General features: G+C 44.2%; 2 protein-coding genes across 3 annotated transcripts; both read left to right on the forward strand.

The window, feature by feature from the left end:
• Window positions 1-893: 893 nt before the first annotated feature.
• Window positions 894-12057, forward strand: LOC138952159 (uncharacterized). Its single transcript, XM_070323755.1, has 5 exons — window positions 894-2097; window positions 5911-6061; window positions 6707-6920; window positions 9157-9366; window positions 9771-12057. Exons 3-5 carry the CDS (start codon window positions 6732-6734, stop codon window positions 10467-10469), a joined length of 1098 nt encoding a protein of 365 aa, XP_070179856.1. The 5' UTR covers window positions 894-2097; window positions 5911-6061; window positions 6707-6731; the 3' UTR covers window positions 10470-12057.
• A 271-nt stretch (window positions 12058-12328) lies between these two features.
• LOC138952788 (zinc finger protein ZFP2-like) lies at window positions 12329-24292 on the forward strand. 2 transcript variants are annotated; one of them, XM_070324528.1, is made up of 5 exons: window positions 12329-12373; window positions 17619-17818; window positions 19841-19946; window positions 21765-22623; window positions 23436-24292. In XM_070324528.1, the coding sequence occupies exons 2-5, from the start codon at window positions 17706-17708 to the stop codon at window positions 24146-24148; spliced, it is 1791 nt and encodes a 596-aa protein (XP_070180629.1). In that variant the 5' UTR covers window positions 12329-12373; window positions 17619-17705; the 3' UTR covers window positions 24149-24292. The 2 variants fall into 2 exon arrangements, with proteins under 2 accessions (XP_070180629.1, XP_070180628.1); XM_070324527.1 differs by lacking the exon at window positions 12329-12373 and adding an exon at window positions 14312-14456.
• Window positions 24293-25767: the final 1475 nt, after the last annotated feature.

Below are 25767 nucleotides of genomic sequence, written 5' to 3' on the forward strand. Positions count from 1 at the left end.
ACCTTGCCTGTATTATTGATTCTGGATTTTAGAACGTGAACAGTTGTTCTGTTTTGGGTCTCGTAGTGCGTTGGTAAAGAAAAGCAACCAAGAACCTGAACTTGAATGGATTGACTGTTCCCATTGTAGCACTGTTTATCGTCACTCGCCGTTAACCGTTAACACTTGCTTGCTTTTACGTTTCTCCTGCATGGTGACTCCATTCCATTCAGTCCCAGGATAGAAACTTACTTCATAGGTATACGCCCAACATTTCTAATATGCCCCTTTGCAATTTGCAGCTGGGGTCTTTTATAGAGGCCGCAGCTACAGGCGGACGACTGATTCATTGTTTAATGTTTAGTTTGTATCTGAAGTGGAGAAAAACATGCTGAGGAATGTTATATTGGTGTGTGCGTGAGTGAGTGAGTGAGTGAGTGTGTATGTGTGTGTGTGTGTGTGTGTGTGTGTGTGTGTGTGTGTGTGTGTGTGTGTGTGTGTGTGTGTGAGCTGATGTGTATGCCGGTGTCTATTTGTCGCTGCTTGTCTGTCTATCTGCCTGCCTGTCTGCCTGCCTCTCTGTCTGTCTGTCTGTCTGCCTGTCTGTCTGTCTGTCTGCCTGTCTGTCTGTCTGTCTGCCTGTCTATCTGCCTGTCTGTCTAGATCTGTTTATCTGTCTGTTTATCTGTCTGTTTATCTGTCGATACATGTATAACATGCAGTGCAGTGTCCTATTGTCATTGTGGACTATTCATTTCACAGCTATTATAGTGTCATTTTAAAAACCCAGCATAAATGCAAGCCAAGTGTACAGAGTAATAAAATATACCTTTCGTGCGCCTTTTCCCACCTACACCTTTCTACTTATCGTGTGTACATTTCCAGTGCACGAATGCGACATGCGTCAGGGAAAGTACAGTAAACGTGTTCAAACTGAGCTTGCCTTTGGGGAAAGTAAACTGTTTTGAGCACAAGAAACCGCATTGACAGTGAAACTGGAAGATTCTTGAAACAGCTGACAGTGAAAACAAAGCTGGAATTCGTGTTAGAAAGAACAGTTAAGAACTTCATGCTTATGATTGAATGAACAAGGTGGAGTGAGGGGGAAATGAAAAGATAGTACAAACGAACGCCAGAATTAATCGATTGAAACTACATAGCGAAAACGAGAAAGCTAATGAAAAGGAACATAAAAAGTACCTTTTGTGACAATGTTTGAAAACAACGAAGCCGTATATATGTGTAAAGATCTAGGTAATTAATAGGTGTACAAGAATGTCAAGTGCCCTTTGTGAAAAAGTTTGTGAAAAAATAAAGTCGCACACATGTATGTGATGGAAGCGACAGTCTTTGTTCCAATGTAGCCTAACCCGGCGTTTCCTATGCCGCGACCCTGGGAAGCTCGTCAAGTACTTTTGTGATGGAGTTTCATATATATATAAAACATAAAAGCGGGACAAATAGGGAAATAATGCCACATTCATCATACTGAAGTGATGCTTCCTGTCGTAATGCTTTCCTGTCTGAAAGTGATATCGTTTTACGTTGAAAATCTATCAAATAACAATGAAAATAATTATACTCTTATTGTTAAAATGTGACGCATCCTGTGTTGATGTTTTATTGTGTGAAACTTAATTACTAGTATTAGGCTGCTGCCTTTGTTAAACAACAACGTCACGCCGCATAACCTGTTATTAGCGCGACCGACAACTCACTGTTGATATGCACTTTGTTGCTCAGACTTTACTGAAGTACGCTTTTATGCTCCTCGAGTATATTATATGTACTTGCTGGTGAATTAAGTGCGGAACCTGTTCTGTACGTGTACTGTAAGCCTATTTCATAACTGAAACAAGATTGGCGCTTCATTGAAATGCACTTTGTTGCTCGGACTAAACAGAAGTGTACTTTTTGCTGGTGCAGTGTCACAAAGTTTTAGCTGAAGCAGTTCTACTGTTGCAGTCTATGTGGTTGAATAGCAAGTTTGACAACATTGGTTCTTCGTTACGACACGGAGTCTCAAGCCCTTTGTTCTATTAGCTGCAGTACAGTTTGGTGGAGTGAAGATGTTGTTTTAGGACAGCCGTCGTATGCTTCACACTACGAATAATCATGGTTTGTGAGCTTTTGTTTTTTATGCTTTTTATGCGTTTACTACTAATAGTAAAATTATGTGGTTGTACTGTATTTTTTCATTGATTTTGCGGAGGCGTGCACACAAATCACACACAAAAGTGCACACTGAGGGGGGAAAACCCGTACGCTCTCAACACACAGCAACAACAATAACTTTAACAACAACAACAGTAACATTTACACCACCACCCCCAACAACAACAACATCAACAACAACGACGTCAACAACAAATTGTACAAGAACAACACCGTGCACAAACACACACACACACACACACACACACACACACACACTCACACACACACACATACACACACATCCACACACATACACACAAACACAAACACACACACACACACACACACACATCAGCAACAACATCTACACTGGAAAACGCGCCACCAACAACAGCAACAACTCTCTCTCTCTATCCCAGGACCCTCCCTCTCTCCCTCTCTCCCTCTCTCTCTCTCTCTCTCTCTCTCTCTCTCTCTCTCTCTCTCAGTCTCTCTCTCCCTCTCTCTCTCTCTCTCTCTCTCTCTCTTTTCTCTCCCTCTCTCTCCCTCCCTCCCTTCCTCTCTCTCTCTCCCTCTCTCTCTTCCTCCCTCCCTTCCTCTCTCTCTCTCTCTCTCTCTCTCTCTCTCTCTCCCTCTAATTTCATGTTGCTTTACGTGACTTGTTTATCATTTATTAGACATTTGTATTAGAAGTAAGGACTGGTTGTAAGAAAAGGCGTCGCCTTAAACCTCTATCCTTGAAAAATAAAGTTCTATCATAATCATCATCTCTCTCTCCCTCCCTCTCTCCCTCTTTTCTCTCCCTCTCTCTCTCCCTCTCTCTCTCCCTCCCTCCCTTCCTCTCTCTCTCTCCCCCTCTCTCTCTCTCCCTCCCTTCCTCTCTCCGTCTCTCTCTCTCTCCCTCTCTCTCTCCCTCTTTTCTCTCCCTCTCTCTCTCCCTCCCTCCCTTCCTCTCTCTCTCTCCCTCTCTCTCTCACTCACTCCCTTCCTCTCTCTCTCTCCCTCCCTCCCTTCCTCTCTCTCTCTCCCTCTCTCTCTCTCCCTCCCTCTCTCTCCCTCCCTCATGACCTCATGTTCTTATTGAACGTAACTTTGCACTGATTATTATTATTGTCATTATTGTTATTATTATTAGTGTTATTATTATCATTATTATTATTTATTGTTATTAATCTTATTATCATGAAATCATCATTATTGCCTTCATTGCTATTATCATTGTTACTTTTGCTATCTTTATACTTCATAGTTTTTATTTAGTTAATCTATAACTTATTACCATATAAATGTATGTTTCGTCAAATTCGTAGTGTCCAAATACTCTTTTCGTGTGTTGTTTTGTTCTCGTCTTTGTTTGCAAGGACAGATTGTAAGACTAGGCAATGCCTAAAATCTCCATCCTTCTGTAATAAAGTTTAATCAATCAATCAATCAATTTCTCTTTCTCTCTCTCCCTCTCTCTCTCTCTGTCTCTGTCTCCCTCTCTCTGTCTCCCTCTCTCTCTCTCTCTGTCTCTCTCTCCCTCTGTCTCTCTCCCTCTCTCTCTCTGTCTCTCTCTCCCTCTCTCTCTCTCCCTCTCTCTCTCTCTCTGTCTCTCCCTCTCTCTCTCCCTCTCTCTGTCTCTCTCTCCCTCCCTCTCTCTCTCCCTCTCTCTCCCTCTCTCTGTCTCTCTCCCTCTCTCTCCCTCTCTCTCTCTCTCTCTCCCTCTGTCTCTCTCTCCCTCCCTCTCTCTCTCTGCCTCTCCCTCTCTCTCTCCCTCTCTCTGTCTCTCTCTTCCTCTCTCTCCCTCCCTCTCTCTCCCTCCCTCTCTCTCTCCCTCTCTCTCTCTCCCTCCCTCTCTCTCTCCCTTTCCCTCTCCCCCTCTCTCTCCCTCTCTCTCTGTCTCTCTCTCCCTCTGTCTCCCTCCCTCTCTCTCTCTGTGTCTCTCTCCCTCTCTCTCTCCCTCTCTCTGTCTCTCTCTCCCTCTCTCTCCCAGGACCCCTACCTCGCTCTCTCTCCCAGGACCCCTCCGTCCCTCTCTCTCCCTCCCTCCCTCCCTCCCTCTCTCTCGCTCCCTCCCTCTCTCTCCCTCCCTCTCTCTCTCCCTCCCCATCTCTCTCTCTCTGTCCCTCTCTCTCTGTCCCTCTCTCTCTGTCTCTCTCTCTTTCCCCAACTAGCTACACAGTGTATAACTCCCACTTTTCCACCCCACTGAATCACGGCGAGTGATGAATGATGACCATACACACTCACATGATTTCACACACTTCGTTTACCATTCCTTCTTCCCCTTTCGACCCTGACGTTTGGCAACATAATCACTCAATAAACCGCCAGAAAATATTTCCTTCTCCCTTTCTTCAGATTGTATCGCTGCCTCCTCTATTGCGCACAGTCCGGTGAGCTGTGCCTTGCGTAGATAAACGTATATTTACGTAGTTACAAGAACAAAACAAGTGTATAAGTGTTGGCAGAAGAAACAGTCGTCCAGAAAATAATCTGCAGTCGCTAACAAAAATATATAGCCTACAAGGGGAACATCAACAGATCTAAGAATATACTGCATGTCATTAAAAGCCGCAGGTATGCGAGTTTACTTGAAAAAGATGAAAGGGCGAGAGGTGGGGGGGTGGGGGCAATTCGTTATATATACAAAATATATGTTGTTGTCTTTATTGTTTACTTTCATAAAGCGTCCTTGTTGAGACTAAACGTTCGGAAAGCCTATAAAGACGGGAATGGGGGGATCTGGGGTTGAAGAGAGAGAAAGAGAGAGAGAGAAAGAGAGAGACAGAGAGAGCGAGAGAGAGAGAAAGAGAGAGACAGACAGACAGAAAGACAAACAGAGAGACAGAAGAAAAGGATCCACAACAATAATTATCTAGAACGCTATTTACATCAAACGATACTAATCAAAGTGACCAACCCAGCCATCGCCTACAGCGCATCATGTCCGATCTTTATCTGTAAACAGGTATATGTTCAAGCAAATCCATGAACTAAAATACTCCAACACTTGAAGCCCAAGCACAACAGCAACAACAGCGGAGATCACAGAAATTCGTTACCTTGTTCGCTCCCTTTGGCGCGTATACGCACGTTGCTGTTTTCTTCAGGTCCGTTATGTCACCGAACAACACACACACACACACACACACACACACACACACACACACACACACACACACACACACACACACACACACACACGCACACACAGACACACACACACACACACATCAGCAACAACATCAACACTGGACAACGCGCCACCAACAACAGCAACAACTCTCTCTCTCTCCCAGTTTCTCCTGCAGGGATGTCTCGTCCGGCCATGCTCTGTGTCGTGCGTTCTCCTAAGGTGGGCAGTCCTGTCGTAGGTAGCGGTGGTGGTCATAGGTGCAGTGTCCAAGATGAACATTTCAGAGGGACCTATATTTTGGTTTTCTTCATTTTCGTCACTTTTTTGTCCCATCGCAGGCACATTCGGGTTGTTTTCTCCCAGTGAAAAGCTAGCAGCAACAAGTTGTGTGCGTGTTTATGTGTAATCAGCCACCTCTACTTTTGGATGTGAATGATTGAAGTCTTTTACGTGCCACAATGGTGACACGGGGTGAGACATAGATACCGTCTCTGATCGAGTATGCGCATAAAGTTGACCCGTGGCCGGCCCGGCCCGGACTCGAACCTGTGATCCGCGTTATCACAAGTTCAGTGCTCCAGCAACTGAGCTACCGGTCTCATATTCAGTTTATTGAAGAAGAGTGCTTGAATCCTGTTGTGTCCTCATTTCAGACATCTGCTGGGGTTATGGGCGGTTCCAGTTGGTGTACGAAGCCTTGAGAGCAGACGTGTCCAGTGCTGCTTTCGTGCACGAACATTGGCTTTGGACAGTGTGAGGGCGAGAGGACCACAGTAACGAACACTGGACAAGCGAAGCTGCCAGGTCCAGTCGTCATACTTTCCTTGTGGTTCTATTTGATATATGTATTCATTTGGTAAAAGTCAAGAACAGTGTCCCAAATTAAGAGGTCCTTTTAATTGCACTCTACTCGTCACTGATAGTCAAAAACGGCTCTTCATGATGTATCCCACGACCAACACCTAGTGGGAATCCACATCCAGAGCACTCTCTAGGTCAATAGTTCGACATGGAGTTATACCCCTTTTACACACAATAACGGTTGACTCCTTCAGCATAATGTGGTACCTTGCAACAGCTTTCTTGGATTTAGGACAGTGCCCTTGTACAGTAGCCTCCCATTGATTGATTCCTTTTCTTATCCAACTGGGAGGGATAGCACACTCACGGCTTCGTACAATATTTCGTTTATTCTTCTTTTCATTTTCTTTCTTCTCGTGCATGACTTAATGTCCTTTGGTGTATTGATCACTTTGTCTTTTTATATTTAGTCAAGTTTTGATTTACATATACATTTTATGGGCACTTGTATGTGTTTATTGTTTCTATTATTTTCTGAGGCAGAAAATTGAAGACAAAATCGGTCACCAAAATTCTGTTCTTTCTCTCTTCATTTCTATCTTGCAATACGGTCCTCGTACTTTCTTTATTATCGTTCCATTTTCTCAGAAACCGCCGACGTCTTCAGCCAAGAATGCCCAAAATGGTTGACACCGATCTCACCGGAACCGACGTCATCTTTAACGCCAAAAGTGTTCGCAGTGACTCGGCGGACAGTGACGTAGAGTCGGTGACGTTGGCAGTGCAGATCATCCCGGTGGTGTTTCTGTTGGCGGGGATCGTGGGAAATATCGTCACCGTCGTGGCTCTCTTCAGTTGCAAGGTTGGTAGATAAATCCACGGGGAACAATTCACAAGGTCCCGCGCATTAACTCTCTCCTTCAACGGCCAACTATGTATAAACGTAAAGTTGACGGAATCAATCAAATTTTAAAGTCAAAATGAACTTTTTTCACCATGTTAATGATTAATTATATAAGCATGTCAGCTTTTAGTTATTTCTTCTTCTTCTTGTCGATCACTCAGATGGAAACGCCGGTTCTCCGCGCAAATGTTGCTGTGCGCTGTAGGTCGTCCAGACTGCCATAGAGCTTCCCTTGCACCGTGGTCGCCTCTGCCCAGATCTGGCTCTTGAGGCCATCGTGTAGTGGGCAAGTCTGCAGCAGGTGTTCCGTTGTCATGCTGCCTGTTTAACAAGGGCACTGGTCTGACTGGCCAATTCTGAGCTTGGTGAAAAGGTGGTGGTTCATTCGGTTGTGGCCTGTCCGCAGCCTGAATATGAGGACCTGCTCAGACCTTGTGAGCAGGTGAAAAGCGTCGTTTTTGTTGTAGTGTGGGTGCTGCTGCAACCACTTTTTGTGTTGCTTGGCCTTGATGATGGTCTTGGCTTCTTTGAAGGTGGTTGCTCTGTCATTCTGGTCCTTCGTAGTGCCCTCCTTTGCCAGAGTATCTGCGGCTTCGTTGCCTAGTATGTTGCAGTGAGAGGGGACCCATTGCAGCACGACTGTGTGGGCTCTGCACAGGGAGGTCAAGGCGGATGACAGGTCATTATTTCAAATGTTTGGATTCAGCTACTTTTTGATGCTCGCTCTTCAAAAACCCTCGCCTGCGGTGCGTTAAAGGCCCAATCTGCCTTAAATGGTTTACAGAACGATTTAAATCTTCTCATGAAAAATCAGTTCTAACCTTATGGTACACACTTGCAATAGTATTTTATAGCACCACATGACACAGTTCGTTTGAATGTCTATTTAGCTCGCGTAAACCACACACCAGTTTTCGTGGTTTATGTTACCCCTGAGCCATCGTGGACCCGTGTGATCCACTTTCCTTTTTTTCACAATTTACTAGTCGTCAGTTTGTTATTTCAATGCGACTCGCTGGTATCTGCAATAGCACGGCATTGTGTACCTCTGAATCTAATACAGTCGAGTACAATACAGCTGAATATATTCAGTGGCAATTCTGTACCTACCAGTAGTTTTCTTCCGTCTTTGCCCGGAAGATAACCATCGGGTTTCATGTCATGTGCGGCAGCGAGAACAGGAGAACGAAAGTCAGATCTGTCAAACCTGATATGAAGCCACATTTTGACATGCCGCGTGGTGACTGAACCTTTGTGTGAACCGGACAACATCCTACGGTTTCAGATGCCTCCGACTAAAAAAAAATCCTACAGGAAAACTCTCAGGCAAATCGTTGCGACTTTGACATCCGAGACAGGGCGATCAAGCTCTCCTTCGCACGACAGTAAAATATTCTTTTATTCTATGAACTCCGTTTTGTCGACTTTCCCTTCATGGAACAAGTGTCAGTTAATTTAACCTCTTTTTGGAACCTCTCTCTCTCTCTCTCTCTCTCTCTCTCTCTCTCTCTCTCTCTCTCTCTCTCTCTCTCTCTCTCTCTCTCTGAACATATTTTTGCTGTACTATTGCTACATGTTCGATTGCTACCAGCTTGTATTTATAATTACCTGCATAGTATGCATTTGATTTTATGAATAACCACAGATGTATGCTCTTCATGCCTCATCTTCATCATCATCATCATCATCATCATCATCATCATTATCATCATCATCATCATCGTCATCATCATCATCATCGTCATCTTTATTATCACGTGCTGAAGTTTTCCGACCTCCTTTTGTTGGTTAACTTTTTAACTTTTAAATTTTTAATTTTTTAATTATATAATTGTGTGTCTATGCGTCCCAAGGACAGATTGTAAGAAAAGGCGTAGCCTTAAATCTTAATCCTTGTTAAATACAGTTCAATGAATTCAATTCAATTCAATTCAATTCTCTCTCTCTTAAGATCTGCACTTCTCACTGAGGTCTTAAAGAAGAGGAACTGCTAAGGTCAGGTAAGATAAGGTAATTAATTGCATATGGTCCTGTGATCTGTCCCTCATGAAAATTCGAGTTGGTCTTCCTTGGAAAAGCTGGCTGCCATACAGTACAGCGCCACCTCTATATCTAACCGCTTTTGTTGGTAAGTAGTTTAAAGGGGAGGCGATGGAAAATCATTCACATCGTTTATCGTCACTTTTTTTGCTAGGAGCTGAGTGCAGGATGTCGAACGTATCACACCAACCTGTGCATAGCGGATTTAGGAGCGTTGCTATTGTCCACGCTACGTCTGTGGCTCCTGGCCCTGATTCCACTGGACCTCTACACCGTCCATCCTGCCCTCTGCAGGGTCATGCCCTGGTTGGAGGGCAGCGCTGTCATGACCCCGCCCTGGATTCTGGTTGCTATGGTGATGCAGGTGAGTGATTAATGTCAAGGTCATGTACTGGTCAGCGGGCAGATTACTGTCAAGGTCTTTGCCTGCTAGGAGGGCAGCGCTGTCATGACTGACCCCGTCCTGGATTCTGGTTGCTGTGGTAACTTGATGCAGGAGGGTGTGATTAATGTCAAGGTCATGCCCTGGTTGGAGGCCAGGTAGCGCTGTTATGACCCCGTCCTGGATTCTAGTTGATAAGGTGATGCAACTGAGTGGGTGACATTAATGTCAAGGTGTTGCTATAGTTTTGTGTTTTATGTACTTATTGTTTTGTGCATTACTTACGAACTGAATGATATATTTGCTGTGTTCTTGCTTGTTTTTGTTTAGTTTTTTTGCTCCGTCAGTGGACAATCCTGATCATACCTAACATCTTATATATTCAGGTGCAAGAGGGTTTGAAGAAGAACCACGCGCCAGGAGCCAACATCACACGCTGGAAGGCTCTGGTGTACAGCGCAACGGTCGTGGCCGTTTCTCTGGTCTTCAACTCCCTCAGAATCTTCACGTTCACCTTGAAGGACCTTCAGCATCAAGGCAACGACAATGACGCCAGCAATAAGACCTCTGGAGCCTGGGAGAGTTCCCACTCTGACCTGCCTGAGCCTGCGGAGGGGTGCTCGTGTGTCCCAACTTCTGAAGACTTCTCCGTTTTCTTCTCAGACATCTGGCCTTGGCTGAGTCTCTTGGCTTCTTCGCTCTTTCCCTTGATAATACTCATCGTGGGCTTTGTCGTCATCATGCGACGCGTCTGCTTACGCTGCCGACGTAGCGATCACGTGACAACATCACCGGCAAATTTCACCACCATGACAGTATCGGTTCAGGTTCAGACTTGTTTCGTCTTGTTGACGACTTTTCTGTTCTGCGGTCTATCCTTGTCGGATGCTGGGTTGTTCTGGACAGACTACGGGGCGTTCTTTGTCTCGAATGGGCTAAATGGTAAAGAGAAAGAGTACAGCTTATCCTGTGTTTTTCGATTAATTTTCAACGGCCAGTTTGCCGTGCGGTGGTTCGTGACCTGCTGTTGTTGTCAGATGTGGGGTGTGGTGGCCCGAATGTGTCGTAAGAACAACGCAAGCTGATTCGGTTGTTGTTTGATATATTGTGTGTGTCCTTCTTCAAAGAGTCGACGGTACGGCAGGACTGAGTGTCTGATCTCCAATCAGTAAAATGTAGTGTATAGGACTGTACTTTATCCTACATACGTGAGAGAGACACCCGTGAGATAATAATCGTTCAAATCACATGGTGTGTATATCATGTAAATGAGGTCATGTCAAGCAAGTCTGGCAGGGACCTGTTTTCCCACTGCGTATGATGCCAAAGTCACCGAGACAAACGTCATTATAGAAACACAAATTGCGCTCGCTAATTACCCTCGATGAATCTTTAGAACTAACACGTCACGCCACACTTTCAGAGTGACGTTTCTTTGCTTTGACGTAATAGGTTGCACGAGGCTTTAGAAGAGATCGAGGTTCCAAAACAAGCGTCTTCAATTTAGCTGCCTCGAATGCAGGACATTCTCAGTAAAATACACGTAAGTACAGTATGTAGGATAAACAGAATACTACATGGCTTGCTGTGTCGTACCCGAGATTTACACTCGTTGCTTTTTCAAATAGTGAACAGCTCGCTTTCGCTCGCAGTTCAATATTTAAAAAAACAACTCGTGTAAATCTGGTACAACACAGCAAGCCATGTAGTATTCTCTATTGCCCATACGAAGGATGGGGGAGGAGAGAAAGAGTGTGTGAGTGTGTGTGTGTGTGTGTGTGTGTGTGTGTGTGTGTGTGTGTGTGTGTGTGTGTGTGTGTGTGTGTCATCATGGATTTGTTTGTCAGTGCGTGCGTAAATGACTCGAGATAACAAAACTGACGTGTGTATTGGATTTTTTCCCCTGCTATTCACAATATTTAACTGCAGCTGGACTATAGGATATGTCTCGACTTGCCACATTGTTGTTTTTGAAGGTGTGATACCAATACATGTAGGCCAACATAGAGCAAAGAGATAAAACTCAATCAGTCATACTGATCGATGGTGCTAACATTTTACTAACTTCGTCCTAATTTTCCATACTTGTATTACATCAACTTACAATTTTATCGTACCATTTCATCCTGCTGTGTTTCATATCATATTCTTTGTTTCATCTTCATATATACGTATCAGCTCATTTACACACAAAAAACATGAACTGTATTTTGTAAGGTATGTTTTCTATCTCAAGTTCTGGCCGCTTTCCATAGCATCTTGAATTTTGTGTGAAAGAGGTAGTCTGTCTCTGTTGATGTAGTTGTCGCATCCTTTTTGGTGTGCTTTTATAGACTAGATCTAGTCATTGAAGTAGCGGCCGGATTTGTCTTCCTTTCCTGGGTTGGGCCGGAACAATGATGAACCCCACTCGCTCCTTTTTGCAATTATTGCGAAAGTGTTTGTATTGGTCACTCAGTGATGATGATGTGGTCAAAGCCCATTACGATTCCTAGATGATAGGCGGAGTGTCCGCCGTTACGGTGATTTTTATTCTGAGTAATATGATTCATGAAACACTGAGACTATGATATATCTCAAGTATGATCTTGTTTGACGGCAGAAAAATTGCATGCGTTTTTGTAGCCTAATTCTGAGAATGAGATATTGCAGAATAAAGATCATTGAACATCATCTTGTCACAGTGTCGTGCTAAGGATATGATTATGATTGCCAATGATACTTCCGTCGGCACACACACACACCGTGGCACACACACACACACACACACACACACACACACACACACACACACACACACACTGGCATGATACACACACCGGCACACACACACACCGGCACACACACACACACAGACACACACACACACACACAGTAGGAAAATATTGCAAGAAGTCCAAGTCTCGGTCCACGTTTTTGGCTGACTACAGCTCAAGGGGAGCTACTCTAAGTCTAAGTTCAAGGGAGATACACTTGCTTCATCAAAATGGTAAGTTGTTTAGAAAGGACCACAGGCGGAAGGTATCGTTCACTGGACCACTACTTACATAGAAAGACTACTATAGTATGTAAGTAGTGGTCCAGTGAACGATACCTGGACACAATAATAACACTATATGTCAAGATGTGTCGTTGCCGTGCATGGGTCTTTAAACGCATGGTGTTATTTGAGGATGGTGGAACTGGAAGTCTCTGTTCATAAATGAGGCTGTGCCAAAAGGTGCTCTGGGAGACCCCTGTCAAATTTGCACATTGATATTTTGTTTTGTAATCATACATTTTTCCTGATTTAGCCTCACTTAGCTTAAAAGTATATCAAAGATACAACATGCACAACATTAAGGTGCATGTTGGCCTTTGAAAGGGTTAAAATACAAAATAATTACAAGATCCAGGTCCGAATGTTGATCCGGAAGTGGGGACATTTTAGGGGACCCACAAACAACGATTTTTTGTTTTTTATCTTTCAAGTTGAGAGTCATTTTTTTGTAGATGGGTGAAAGAGGAGAGATTCAGCTTTTTAATCAATGTAAAAAGCAGAACAAAATTCTTCCCGAAATGTGTGAAAAACGGTTTTTTTAAAAGCTGTTACGATCGTAACCTATCATGTCAGATGTCACACCAGCAGAAAAGGTTGACGGCAGTGATTTGCTCCAGAAATCTCTCTAGAAGAACACAGAAACAAGTGCTGCAATCTTAGTTTGACGTTTAGCAACGGTGAAAACAGCACTGATTGTTGTATATATTTTATATCAGGCATGTTTTTTACGGAGTAACTTCGTCATGTCAGAGTGTTTCGATCGAACATTTAATAATTCTGGCCGCGATTTTACTTCTACCGGATGTTTGTCGCATCGCAGTAAAAAGACATTCCTTCCCACAATGCCTTTCGCGCACTTTTCCCTCCAAGATGGCGTCGATAACACGCAGCGGTAAGTATCAGTTCCATGTCAGCTTTTTCTTGTAAGTTGCGGTCAACAGAAAGTTCAACCCGAAAAAAAAAAAAATACTGAGTGAAAGTTCGAAACCTAAAATAACCTTTGGAACCGTGTTAAACAGTTTACACGGCTATCATATGCAGGAAACAAACTCAAAAATAACAAAGACTGCCTCAAAAGTGTTAAGTCAGGCTTCGATCGAAACTCCTGACACAGATATCAAACTGTCAACCGAAACTTTGACACGGCTTCGCTCGTGTCATGTGGGAACGTTTGGCTCTGGTCTTCATCAGTCAGCACGATATGAGCTAAAAACGGATCAAAATGTCCCTTTCTTTCCACAAACGGGCTAAGTTTGCGATTCCCACCATTACTCTGGCAAAACTGCTAAATTTACATTTACTGTCGGATGCAACACATGACATCATCATTTGCAGAAAAAATTTGTGTCCATTCTAAAAATGTTACCTCCGACAGATGAATGGTATGGCTGGCAATCTTTTCTCCAGGCATGATCAATGTTATTGTTTCTGACAGCAATGAAAGGACTTCACCAAATGAATAAACTTGGTTTTTGATCAAAACTGTGCTTTGCTGTTCTTGAATTCAAACTGCTAGTAATTGCTATCTGTCGGATGCAACACATGACATCATCATTGTGTTCAGTTTCTATCAGCAATCAGTACATTTTACACCTGCTACATGGTTATATAAATGATACAAGTAAAAATTTGCTCAAATGATATAGGTTTACAACTAATTTTACTTGTCTTTCATGTCCATTGTTACATCCGACAGATTCCCAAAAATTACGATTACACATCATTTTCTCAAAGTCGCTTTACTGAGTTATCTTTTTAAGACTGGAATTGTATGTCCAAATGACTATTCTTTCACATTGTGTAAGTGTTGAAATGATACTGTTACTTTTATTTTCTTATAAAATGTCCCCCTCTGACAGAGCACCTTTTGGCACAGCCTCAAATGTACGTTCATTGTTTACACTGGTGAAGAAGTCGGTGACAGTGTTCACTCAGTTCAGCGTCTTCAGTTCTTACCTTTTTACATTCGTCTAGATAACACTAAAGGATAACATTTTCGCCACGCGTACACCTCGCTCCTTAGTCCTCACACGTAAGTTGTAACTCGCTGATTATTCAGATCATGTTATCCGGGGTGAGGAAGCACTGTTTAAAATAAGAGTCATTTGAGGGACAGATTACACGGTGTCCTTTATCATGATGTACCTGTAATGCTATGGGGGGGGGGGGGGGGTGGGCATGCATTGGAGGTATATATCCTATTACTAGTGGAGCTGTGTACCAGTACGAATTCCCATACCGATTGTATTTAATTGCGTAAGTACCGGTATTTTGTACTGAAATTTTTGGTATGATCGACTGAGAGTCTTGCTGGGTATAGTTTTCATTCAATCAATGCAATATATGAAGCCGCGAATATAATAGCACCAGACAGCAAATTGATGCTCTCTGGCCTGTCAAAATGTCCCCAGCAGTGGTGATAACATGCTCAGATGGTACACTTGTTGCCATTATTGTGTTTGAATGTTTCCGTTGATTGCTATTGAAATGCATAACAGCTAGGTACCGCTATGGAAAACACAAACCGGTAGTTTGTCCTAAAACGTACTATGCAGTTTAACTGGTAAACCGGTTTTTTGGTATATATCTATATATATATACGATTAGTGTCTGTCTGTCTGTCTGTTCGCGATGCACGGCCAAAGTTCTCGGTGGATCTTTTTCAAATTTGGACACCGTATTCAGCTACACCCCGGACACAACCTCATCAATGAGATATTTCAACACGTGCTCTCAGTGCGCAGCGCTGTGCGCGCTTAACCGATTTTGTTTTTGTTTTTGTCGGGATCCACTACCAGTAACTCTTCCTTATCTTCTCCAGTGTTTTCAGCCGCGATTATCTCCCTTCCTCCGTGTGGCGTCAATCCATATTCCCGTTACTACGTACGTTACTATTTTTAGAAGGTCACTGCACGTTACTATTTTTAGAAGGTCTCCAGTGTTTTGCGCATTTATCTCCTTTCCTTCGTGCGCCGGCAAAGCCGGCGTACACCCGGCAAAGCCGGGTCCCAGGCGCAGCCTGGTACTTCGGCTCTACTTCTTCCCGGCGAAGCCGGTACTCGGCGAAGCGGGTAATCATCTAGTCTATATATATATACGACTAGTGTCTGTCTGTCTGTTCGCGATGCACGGCCAAAGTTCTCGGTGGATCTTTTTCAAATTTGGACATCGTATTCAGCTACACCCCGGACACAATCTCATCGATGAGATATTTCAACACGTGCTCGCAGCGCTGTGCGCGCTGAACCGATTTTTTTTTTTGTCGGGATCCACTACCAGTAACTCTTCCTTATCTTCTCCAGTGTTTTCAGCCGCGATTATCTCCCTTCCTCCGTGTGGCGTCAATCCATATTCCCGTTACTACGTTACTATTTTTAGAAGGTCACTGCACGTTATTATTTTTAGAAGGTCTCCAGTGTTTTGCGCGTTTATCTCCTTTCCTTTGTGCGCCGACAAAGCCGGCGTACACCCGGCTAAGCCGGGTCCCAGGCGCAGCCTGGTATTCGGCTCTACTTCTTCCCAGCGAAGCCGGTACCCGGCAAAGCGAGTAATCATCTAGTATATAGATATATATACTAGATGAATACCCGCTTCGCCGGGAAAAAGTCGAGCCGAATACCCGGCTGCGCCGGAGACCCGGCTTTGCCGGGTGTACGCCGGCTTTGTCGGCGCACCGCAAGAAGGAAGGGAGATAAACGCACAAAACACTGGAGAAGATAAGGAAGAGTAATACCCGGCTTCGCCGGGACAGTGACCTTCTAAAAATAGTATAACGGGAATATGGATTGAGCGTTGTCGACAGTGACCTTCTAAAAATAGAAACGGGAATATGGATTGACGCCACATGAAGGAAGGGAGATAAACGCAAAACACTGGAGAAAATAAGGAAGAGTTAGTGGGAATGGATCTGGGAAGATGAACAGAAAAACCAAAATCGGTTCAGCGCTGCGCGCTGAGAGCACGTGTTGAAATATCTCATCGACCAGGTTGTGTCCTGGGTGTACCTGAATATGGCCACCAAATTTGAAACAAATCCATCGAGAACCTTGGGCGTGCATCGCGAACACACAGACACACACACACACACACACACACACACACACACACAGACACAAGTCGTATATAATATACTAGAGGAATACCCGGCTTCGCCGGGGTGAATCGCGAGACAGAGACAGACAGCGTGGCGGTTCACCACAATCACCTTTGAAGGCGAAGTCCTGTCAAACGGGATTGAGAATTTTAGAGCTTATTTCTTAGCCCTATATTATCTGCTGTGGCTTCTCAAATGCCAGAACATACAGACAGACAAAAGCCGCTAGACCACATCACAAACAGAACTCTACAATACACAGGTTTTTGCCCACACACACACACAAACACACACACACACAGAGAAGCCGTATATATATATATATGCATATCTATATATCTATAAATATATAGAGATAGGTGAGAGTGTATTTTTCGCGTGGCTATAAATTGATTCGACCTTTTCACTTTGACAGTAAGAACAACTTACGGGTGCAAGGGAAGCGTTGTGGACAGCGCAGTGGACAGCGCAGTGACATTCTAAAAATAGTAACTTACAAACGGGAAAGCCACACGAAGGAAGGGAGATAAACGCTAAACACTGGAGAAGATAAGGAAGAGTTACTTATAATGGTGAAATGAACACAAAAACCAAAATCCGTTCAGCGCTGCGCGCTGAGAGCACGTGTTGAAATATCTCATCGATGATATTGTGTCCGGGGTGTTGCTGAATACGGTGTCCAAATTTGAAAAAGATCCACCGAGAACTTTGGCGTTGTGATGTGGTGTAGCGGCTTTGGTGTGTCGGTATGGGGGCCCGGGTAGCTGAGGTGGAACCAAAATCGGTTCTGCGCTGCGCGCTGAGAGCACGTGTTGAAATATCGACCAGGTTGTGTCCTGTCCCGGGTCTACCTGAATATGCCCACCAAATTTGAAGCAGATCCATCGAGAACTTTGGCCGTGCATCGCGAACTCACACACAGACAGACACACAGACACACAGACACAAGTCGTATATATATAGATATATATTGTATATTTTCATATATAATTATACAAAGTAGCTCTAGTATACCTATCTCTATAAATGTTATAAAGCAGTGAACATTTCTCCAGTACCTATCATTATAAATCTTATAAAGCAGTGTTTCCAAACTTGCAGACACAGGTTTTGGATGGATGGAAAAAGTGAGGGAATGAAAAGACGCTATCATATCGTCACAGTCACACAAGCAGCTGTGATCGAATCATGGAGAGAATCAGCGTGGATTTGACAGAACAGGATGCACAGTCATGGAGGCAAATCAGGCTGGAGCGAAATATGTCCACTGATACTAGCGTTGCCATCTGTCTCATGAAAATGTAAGTCACTCACCAGTTTAAGAGTTTTTTAATGAAAAGGTAAGAAGATAAATGTCTCAACTTCAGATAATAATTAGTATTATTATTTTATATTGTATTGTATTGTATTGTACAAACATCTGACATAGATAGAGCTGAAAACTGTGAATATGCAGTGCAGCATCTAAGGCTGGTTATTATAATGATACGATGTTCGTGATTATGTTGATTAAGATGATTGTAATCTATTTATAGGTTCACACTCTCAGCCATATCAGTAGAAGATCAGATGAGTATCTATTCTACACTCTTCAAAAAAAGTTAAGGATCACTTTTTTACAAGCACGCCACACAAAACAGACAAGACCAAATTCTTTCATTTTTTAAAAAATTATATAATTGAACAACCAAGGAGTAATGACAAACAAAGCAAAGATCGAACGTGGCAGCGACAATTTAGCTAGAGTGTGTCAAACGTGACAACCCTCGAAAATGGAATTCACAACAATGTGAATCAGTGTCAATAACGCGCGTGCCCTCCGTTGTGTGCCAGGCATTCAACACATCGTTGGCGCATGGAGTGGATCAGGCTGCATATATGAATGCTCTGGGAACTCAATTCCACTCCTGCTGGAGCCATTGCAGCAGTTGACCCAGATTGGCAGGAGGAGGGTGATGTTGCTGTACCCGACGACAAAGCTCGTCCCACATGTGCTCTATGGGGTTCAGGTCCGGGCTGTTGGCTGGCCACAGCATCCTGTTGACCCTGGCCTGCTGGATGAAGGTGTTTACAGCTGCAGAGCAATGGGGAGGTGCGTTGTCATCCTGAAGAATCGCACGAGGGCCGATCGCTTGGAGGGCTGGAACGACCAGGGGTTGCAGGATCTCATTCTGGTAGCGGACACCGGTCAAGTTGCCCACAACATGGTACAGAGGTGTCCTTAGACGTGTGCTGATCCCTCCCCAGACCATCACAGAGCCCTTGCCAAAACGCTGTCGTTCCAGAACAGCGCCTTCTGCGAAGCGCTCTCCACACTCGGATGCGATCATCAGCAGGTTCCAAGCAAAAGCGGGACTCATCTGTAAACAACACCTGAGCCCACTGCTGACGTTGCCACCTCACATGTTGAGTGCACCAGGCTCGGCGAGCTGCTCGGTGATTAGCAGTCAGGGTTGTTCCTCGGACTGGACGCCTTGCACAGAAGCCAAAGTTGTGTAAGCGGTTTCGGATCGTCTGACCACTAACAACAGTGTTGGTGGTAGCATGTAGGCGTTGCCTAATGTTGTTTGCCGTAGCCAATCTTTGTTGCATGGCCTGCCTCTGAATGAAGCGATCCTCTCTTTGTGTGGTGACTCTGGGCCGACCAGAACGTTGTCGCTCCTGCACTCTTCCAGTTGCTTGGAATCTCTGTTTTAGTCTGATGATGATGGAGGGAGCCACTGCAAGCCTCTGGGCCACTTGCCTGGCAGCAACACCGTCTTGTAGCCATCCTATTGCCCTTCCTCTATCCAAATCGCTCAGTTTTCTTCGTGGGGGCATGTTGCTACTGTGCATAATTGTGTCAGCGTGTCAACCTTTAAACACAAGCTGGTGAGCGATGTTCATAGCCAGGACCCTGTTGTAGCACGTGCATCACAACCTTTTGCCCTGGCATGCGTTCCGCAAATTTCATGGGGCTATAAAAAACATCCTTTTTCTTCCAAAATGCAGAAGCTTTTGAGAAGTCCAACAAAGGGAAATAACTCTGCCTGCCAAACAAAATTCTAGGTCAAGACTCATTGTTCATTTGTTAATTCAAACACATTAATCTTTTAATTATTATGTCGATGGTTAATTTTTTGGCAATTTTTTATGATTAGATCCGTTTTTTCAACCGATCCTTAACTTTTTTTGAAGAGTGTATATATTATAGGTTTATTCACTTCATTCATAGGTGGACTTGCGAATAATGCCTGTTTCTATCTGTAAAATATCAAACTTCGGCAAAAAATAACAAAATGACAAATAACGTGTCATGTTTATTCTCTGCATTGTTGTTGCAGGTATAACCAACTGAGAGATGAGACCTACACATCACTGGCTTGCTCAAATTGCAAGAAGTCCATTCCGCCATCAGCAGCACTCTGTGCTGCCTGTAGCAGTTTTCCTGTACGCATGAGTAGGGTTTTATTTAGCTCAACGGATAGTGGTACCTCCACTGTAATTCCTCCTCAAATCAGAAATTTAGGTCTTTATAGAGAAAGGGAGTTTTATAATGGAGAACAAGATAATAATGAACATGTATTCACCAGAAAAATAGACAATACGTGTACAATGTAAAAACGAATACGGACTGGTTCTGATGCAAGGTCTTGATGGTTTTATCCCAGCGAAGCTGGAGGTATCCCACGAACGCTATACTGTAATCGACTTGAGAAATGTTCATGCCGATAATACATGATAAAGAAGGATTCTTTGTGCCTGGCTACGGGCTACAGTTCAAGATGGAAGTTCACCAAAAATTGGGACCATACCAACAAAAATACGGTGGGTGCAATAGGCGCCCCCATTTTTTTAGCATACGCCATCCAAGGCCGCTTTGGACGGGTAGAAATTCCGTAGTTTCCAAGTCTATGGATAAAAAGATTACGTCTCGGTCGAAAGTCTTTGACGTCAATTAATGCATCATGACGTCATGCCTCCCTGTAGTCTTTTTCTCTTGCGCGGTGTGTGTGTGTGTGTGTTCATTTTGTGCACATGTGTTAGTGTTACTGTGTGTGTGTGTGTGTGTGTGTGTGTGTGTGTGTGTGTGTGTGTGTGTGTGTGCACGTGCGTGCATGAGTCTGTACTCGTGTGTATGTGTGTGTGTGTGTGTTAGAAAGAGAGGGAGAGAGAGTGTGTGTGTGTGAATGTGTGTGTGCATGAGTTTGTGTGTATATGTGTTTGTTTGTAAAGGTGTGTGTGTCCGTCTGTCTATGTGCGTATTTGTTTGTTTGCTTAACGCCCAGCCGACCGCGAAGGGCCATATCAGGGCGGTGTTGCTTTGACATATAATGTGCGCCACACACAAGACAGAAGTCGCAGCACAGGCTTCATGTCTCACCCAGTCACATTATTCTGACACCGGACCAACCAGTCCTAGCACTAACCCCATAATGCCAGACGCCAGGCGGAGCAGCCACTAGATTGCCAATTTTAAAGTCTTAGGTATGACCCGGCCGGGGTTCGAACCCACGACCTCCCGATCACGGGGCGGACGCCTTACCACTAGGCCAACCGTGCCGGTCTATGTGCGTATGAGTGTGTGTTTTGTGTGTATGAGGTTTGTGTGTGTGTGTGTGCGTGCATGCATGTGTGCGTATGTACATGTGTGTGGGTGTGTTTCTGTTTGTATAAGAGAGATTGAGAGAGAGATAGTGGGTGTATGTGAAAGCCTCATGCCTTGGAAACACGAATACATGCATGCAAAAATATGAAGCTCGGGTGTCCGTTCGGCCAACAGCGAATAAAGTAACCATTTCAGCACTGACCCAAGACGACCCAACCGGGTCCCTAGCCCATTTCAGGTTTCCTCTAGCAGCCGGCAGCCAGCTGTCTACATCCCCCCCCCCCCCCCCCCCCTGCATTTTTATTTTTTATTTTCATACAAAGCCGGGTTTTCCCATGTAACATGCCCCTAATGGCTTTGCCATGAGGGCGTAAAACTTACATTTTCTCTCGTATGTGCGTGTGCGTAAGTGTATGTGTTTGTAAAGGTGTGTATGTCCGTCTGTCTATATGTGCTAATGGGGGGGTGTTTTGTGTGTATAAAGTATGTGAGAGAGTGAGTGAGTGCCTGTGAGTGAGTGTACGTGTGTAACTTGGGGGGTGTGTGTCCGTGTGTGTGTGTGTTTGAGAGAGAGTAAGAGAGAGGTTTGTATTTCGCTGGGGTATGCAGTGCCTTGGCGTTGCACTTCTACTTAATTCATTGATTGATTTCATTTTCAGAGGAGCAATTTTCATGCAGACGATAACACCTCCCAGCATGTGTCCTCTGAAATGGAACAAGCAACTACCAGCACAGATCAGCAGCTTGGGACATGCCAGCATTGCCAGAGGCAGCTACTTGCAACTGATAGCAGTTGTGCCAACTCTAGCATTGTGTGCAAGATATGCAGCCAGGCATTTTCTTCGTTCAAAGCTTCTGAAAATGCCAAGGATTCCCACCCCTCCTCCAGCCCAGCACAGGTTATAGCGGCAAATGATTTAAAGGCAGAGGATGATAAAACTCAGCGATTTGTGAGACGTTCTCAAAGGAGCAAGACCCAGATGATGGGTACCCACAACAGCAGGAAAGTGGTTACTAACAGTGGTAGTGATAGTTCTGAAGAGGACAAAGCGACTCTCAGTGCAAGTGATCCAAGTTGTGAATGTGAAAACACAGACGAAACTGGCCAGCAATGTGCTGTACCATTCGCTTCACAAAAGTCTTTGGATCAGCATGCAGCTGAAGTTTGTGCGAGGAACAGCTGTCGACCGTTTCAGTGTCAGTCGTGCAGTTCCAGCTACAGCACAGCCAGTCATCTGAAGGCGCACGTGCGGTCACACTCCGCTGCCTCCCCCTATCAGTGTGAACACTGTGGCCTGGTGTGTTCACAGTCTGACCAGCTTGAGCTACACGTGCTGTCACATGCTCAGCATAAGCCTTTTACCTGTTCCGAGTGTTCATTGACGTTCACCAGAGCATCGTATTTGACTGTTCATGTACGCAATTCACACACTGGCGAGAAGCCCTACAAGTGTTCACAATGTGGTATGGCCTATGCTGATGCACGCAACCTCAAGGCTCATCTGAGAAAGCACACAGGTTAGAAAACATAGTGGGGGGTGGGGGAGGGGGTTGAAGGGGTAATAAAAACTATAACGTTAAAACATGTGGACCTCTTAATGCTTTCTTGCTTTGAAACCCCTAGTTCATCAACATAACATGGACTATGTAGTAGACGTGATTAGTTCACTCATGTTTGACTGCCGTTGTTGTTTTAGGTAAAACAAGAGGCGAAGCCTTCAAGGCTCACGCATAGATGTGTTTATCTATGGCTCACGTAAGAAATCGACAAACAGTAACACAAACTCAATCACTCCGTCACACACACACACACAGTACACACATACACACACACACACACACGCACACACACACACACACACACACACACACACACACACACACACACACACACACACACAGAAAGAGCATAGGTGAAACTGTGCAAGAAAGCGAGACACTAGATCTAGATCTGTCTGTCTGCATGTAGCCTACTTACATGGACACGACTGCCAAATAGTCTCGGCCCGCTCAAAATAACAATCACCGAGACTTTCAGTAATTCCATCGCGTGACGTCTAACCCTCGTACGTCATAATGTGACGTCAATGTAATATGACGTCTTCAAATGTTAAAGTTTCTACCACAGACATACATACATACATACATACATACATACATACATACATACATACATACATACATACATACATACATACGCACGCACGCACAGACAGACAAAAGTTAGCATCGCATAGGCTACACTTCGTGAGCCAAAAATTACAATGAAATCGCCGACTGCAGAAAAAACATCATTTTTCAGATTTGTCTTTCTGCCATTTCTCTTTCAGGTGAGCAGCCTTTTCTGTGCCACCAGTGCGGCAAGTCGTTTGCAGAACGATCTACATTAGCTCGACATCGACGCCAACACAGCGGCGTCAAACCCTACAGCTGCAAGATCTGTGGGACCAAATTCACATGCTCCGGTTCTTTGAAGTACCACATGCGTCGCCACCAAGGCGTCAAGTTGTACCTCTGCGATGAATGCGGAACGTCCTTTACTTCGTCCAGTCATCTGGCACAGCATCGTCGAACACATCTGACTCTCCGGCCTTTCGCCTGTCTGGAGTGTGGCGCCACCTTTAAAAGGGCCCAGGCTCTGAGAACTCATTCACTCAACCACGCAGGACAGAAAGTGGCCAGACGGCTGAAACAGTACGTGTGTGAATACTGTCAGGCTGTGTATACAAACAGTACAAACTTCACGCGTCATGTTCGCGTTCACACAGGAGAGAAACCCTATGCATGTAGCGGGTGCGACGCAGCTTTTGCCCAACCTGGTGATCTAAAAAAGCACTTCAGAATACACACTGGAGAAAAACCTTTTTCGTGTGTGCACTGCTGTGCTCGGTTTAGGCACTCAAGTGGCCTCACTGTACACCTCCGCATCCACAGTGGTGAGAAGCCGTATAAATGTGAACACTGTGACTCTGCCTTTGTGTCTTCAAGCAAACTTACTTCTCATGTACGAAGTCGACACAAGTCTGTTTCTGTAGACATTTGATGCTAAGACTTGATACAAAGTGTGACTTTTTGTGTGTAAGAAGAAAAAGGACTTAACGCTTTTGCAAAGCTCTGTGAAAGTGTAAATGTTTCTGGTTAATGATAAAAAAAAAAATTCCATAAATAAAATTATTTGAATTTTTGATTCCTGCTTTTGGAATTTACTTTAGCAGTCTGCTTATTTTGTTGGTCTTTTTGTTTTGTTTTGCATGTGTGTTTGTATGTGTGAAGGGGGAGTTGATGTTCAGCTTACCTCACTGTCATATTACATATTTATTGTGAAAACTAGAACATTTCTTTGCATCCCAAATTATGCTTGAGTGGGATTAATTTTCAGTGTGTAGAATTCTGTATAAGGGTTAGTAGAAAGAAGATTAAATTGGATTTCTCGAACCATCAGTTCTGTTAGTCAACTTAGTGATAGGAATACTATGTTTGTGAATGATTTTGGAAGAGCCTCTTACACCTCTCTTTCAGCTTATTTATTATCAATTCATGTACACATGGGTGGGAGCCCAAAATGTTGCCAGGACTGAACATTTTGGAAGGCCGGGGTCCCGGGGGAAGCGCCCTTGCTGGGGGGTCTAGGGGGGCAGTGTCCCCCAGCCGAAAATGAATTTTAGCATTTTAGTGAGGGTTTAGGTGGCCTCTCCTGACTTTAAATCAACAAACTTTTAAGAGATGCATAATATATAAATCTTGTAAACGTGAAGGTATTTGTAACTGACCAGCTGAAAATGAATTTTAGCAATTCAACAGGGGCTATTTGAGCCTCTCCTGGCTTTAAAACTGAAAACAGCTAACAAACAAAATAAAAAAATTGGGGGGTGGGGGGATAAATGCACAAAATCAAAAACCTCTTTACTTGAAGATCATACAGCACCTTTAGATGCTTCATATCTGGTAATTCATAGAAACTTGGTGTTCAAAACTATAGTTGAACTGGAACTGTATCATGTTGATAAGAGAAGGGTAATTATATGGTGCTGCATTTTGGTGTAGCTGCAGGAGTGCACACACACACACACACACACACACACACACTGTCACGGACCGACACACACACACACACAAAGAGTGAGAACGCCATCAACTCAATATGATCATACAGGTTTATTGCAAAGATACATCATCTGAGGTACAAAACTCAACACCACTAGCTCCTATCCAACAGCAGAGTGAAGAGTTGAAACGATTATGTTGTAAGTTTGGTAGACCTATTTTATGAGAGTCTTGTCCGCCTCTAATGGTAAAAGCACACTCCTTCCCATGTTAACAACTCGGGGCACCATCTCAGATCTTTCCAGGCTAACATGGGATAAGACCATCCGTCAACTTTGGACACATACTCATACTTCTTCTTGTCGATCGCCTTTGTCGGCATACTCAACCTCAACTGCATGTGAAGCCTGGAGTTTTGATTTTTGGTATGTGTTCAAAATGTACAAAATCAATTCCTACAAAATTCCTTCCCTGCAGGGAAACCAGCCAGGATGTTGATTTCTGGAATGTCTGCAAGTTGAGGGATGTTCTTATCCAATCTAAAAGCCTGGGCAGATGTGAGATGGTGAGCCAAACGGCTTTCACGGGAAGGACTGTTGCGTCAGCCGACAAGAAATA

This window comes from Littorina saxatilis, linkage group LG17 (assembly GCF_037325665.1).
Source record: "Littorina saxatilis isolate snail1 linkage group LG17, US_GU_Lsax_2.0, whole genome shotgun sequence".
In the NCBI taxonomy this organism is placed as follows: domain Eukaryota; kingdom Metazoa; phylum Mollusca; class Gastropoda; order Littorinimorpha; family Littorinidae; genus Littorina; species Littorina saxatilis.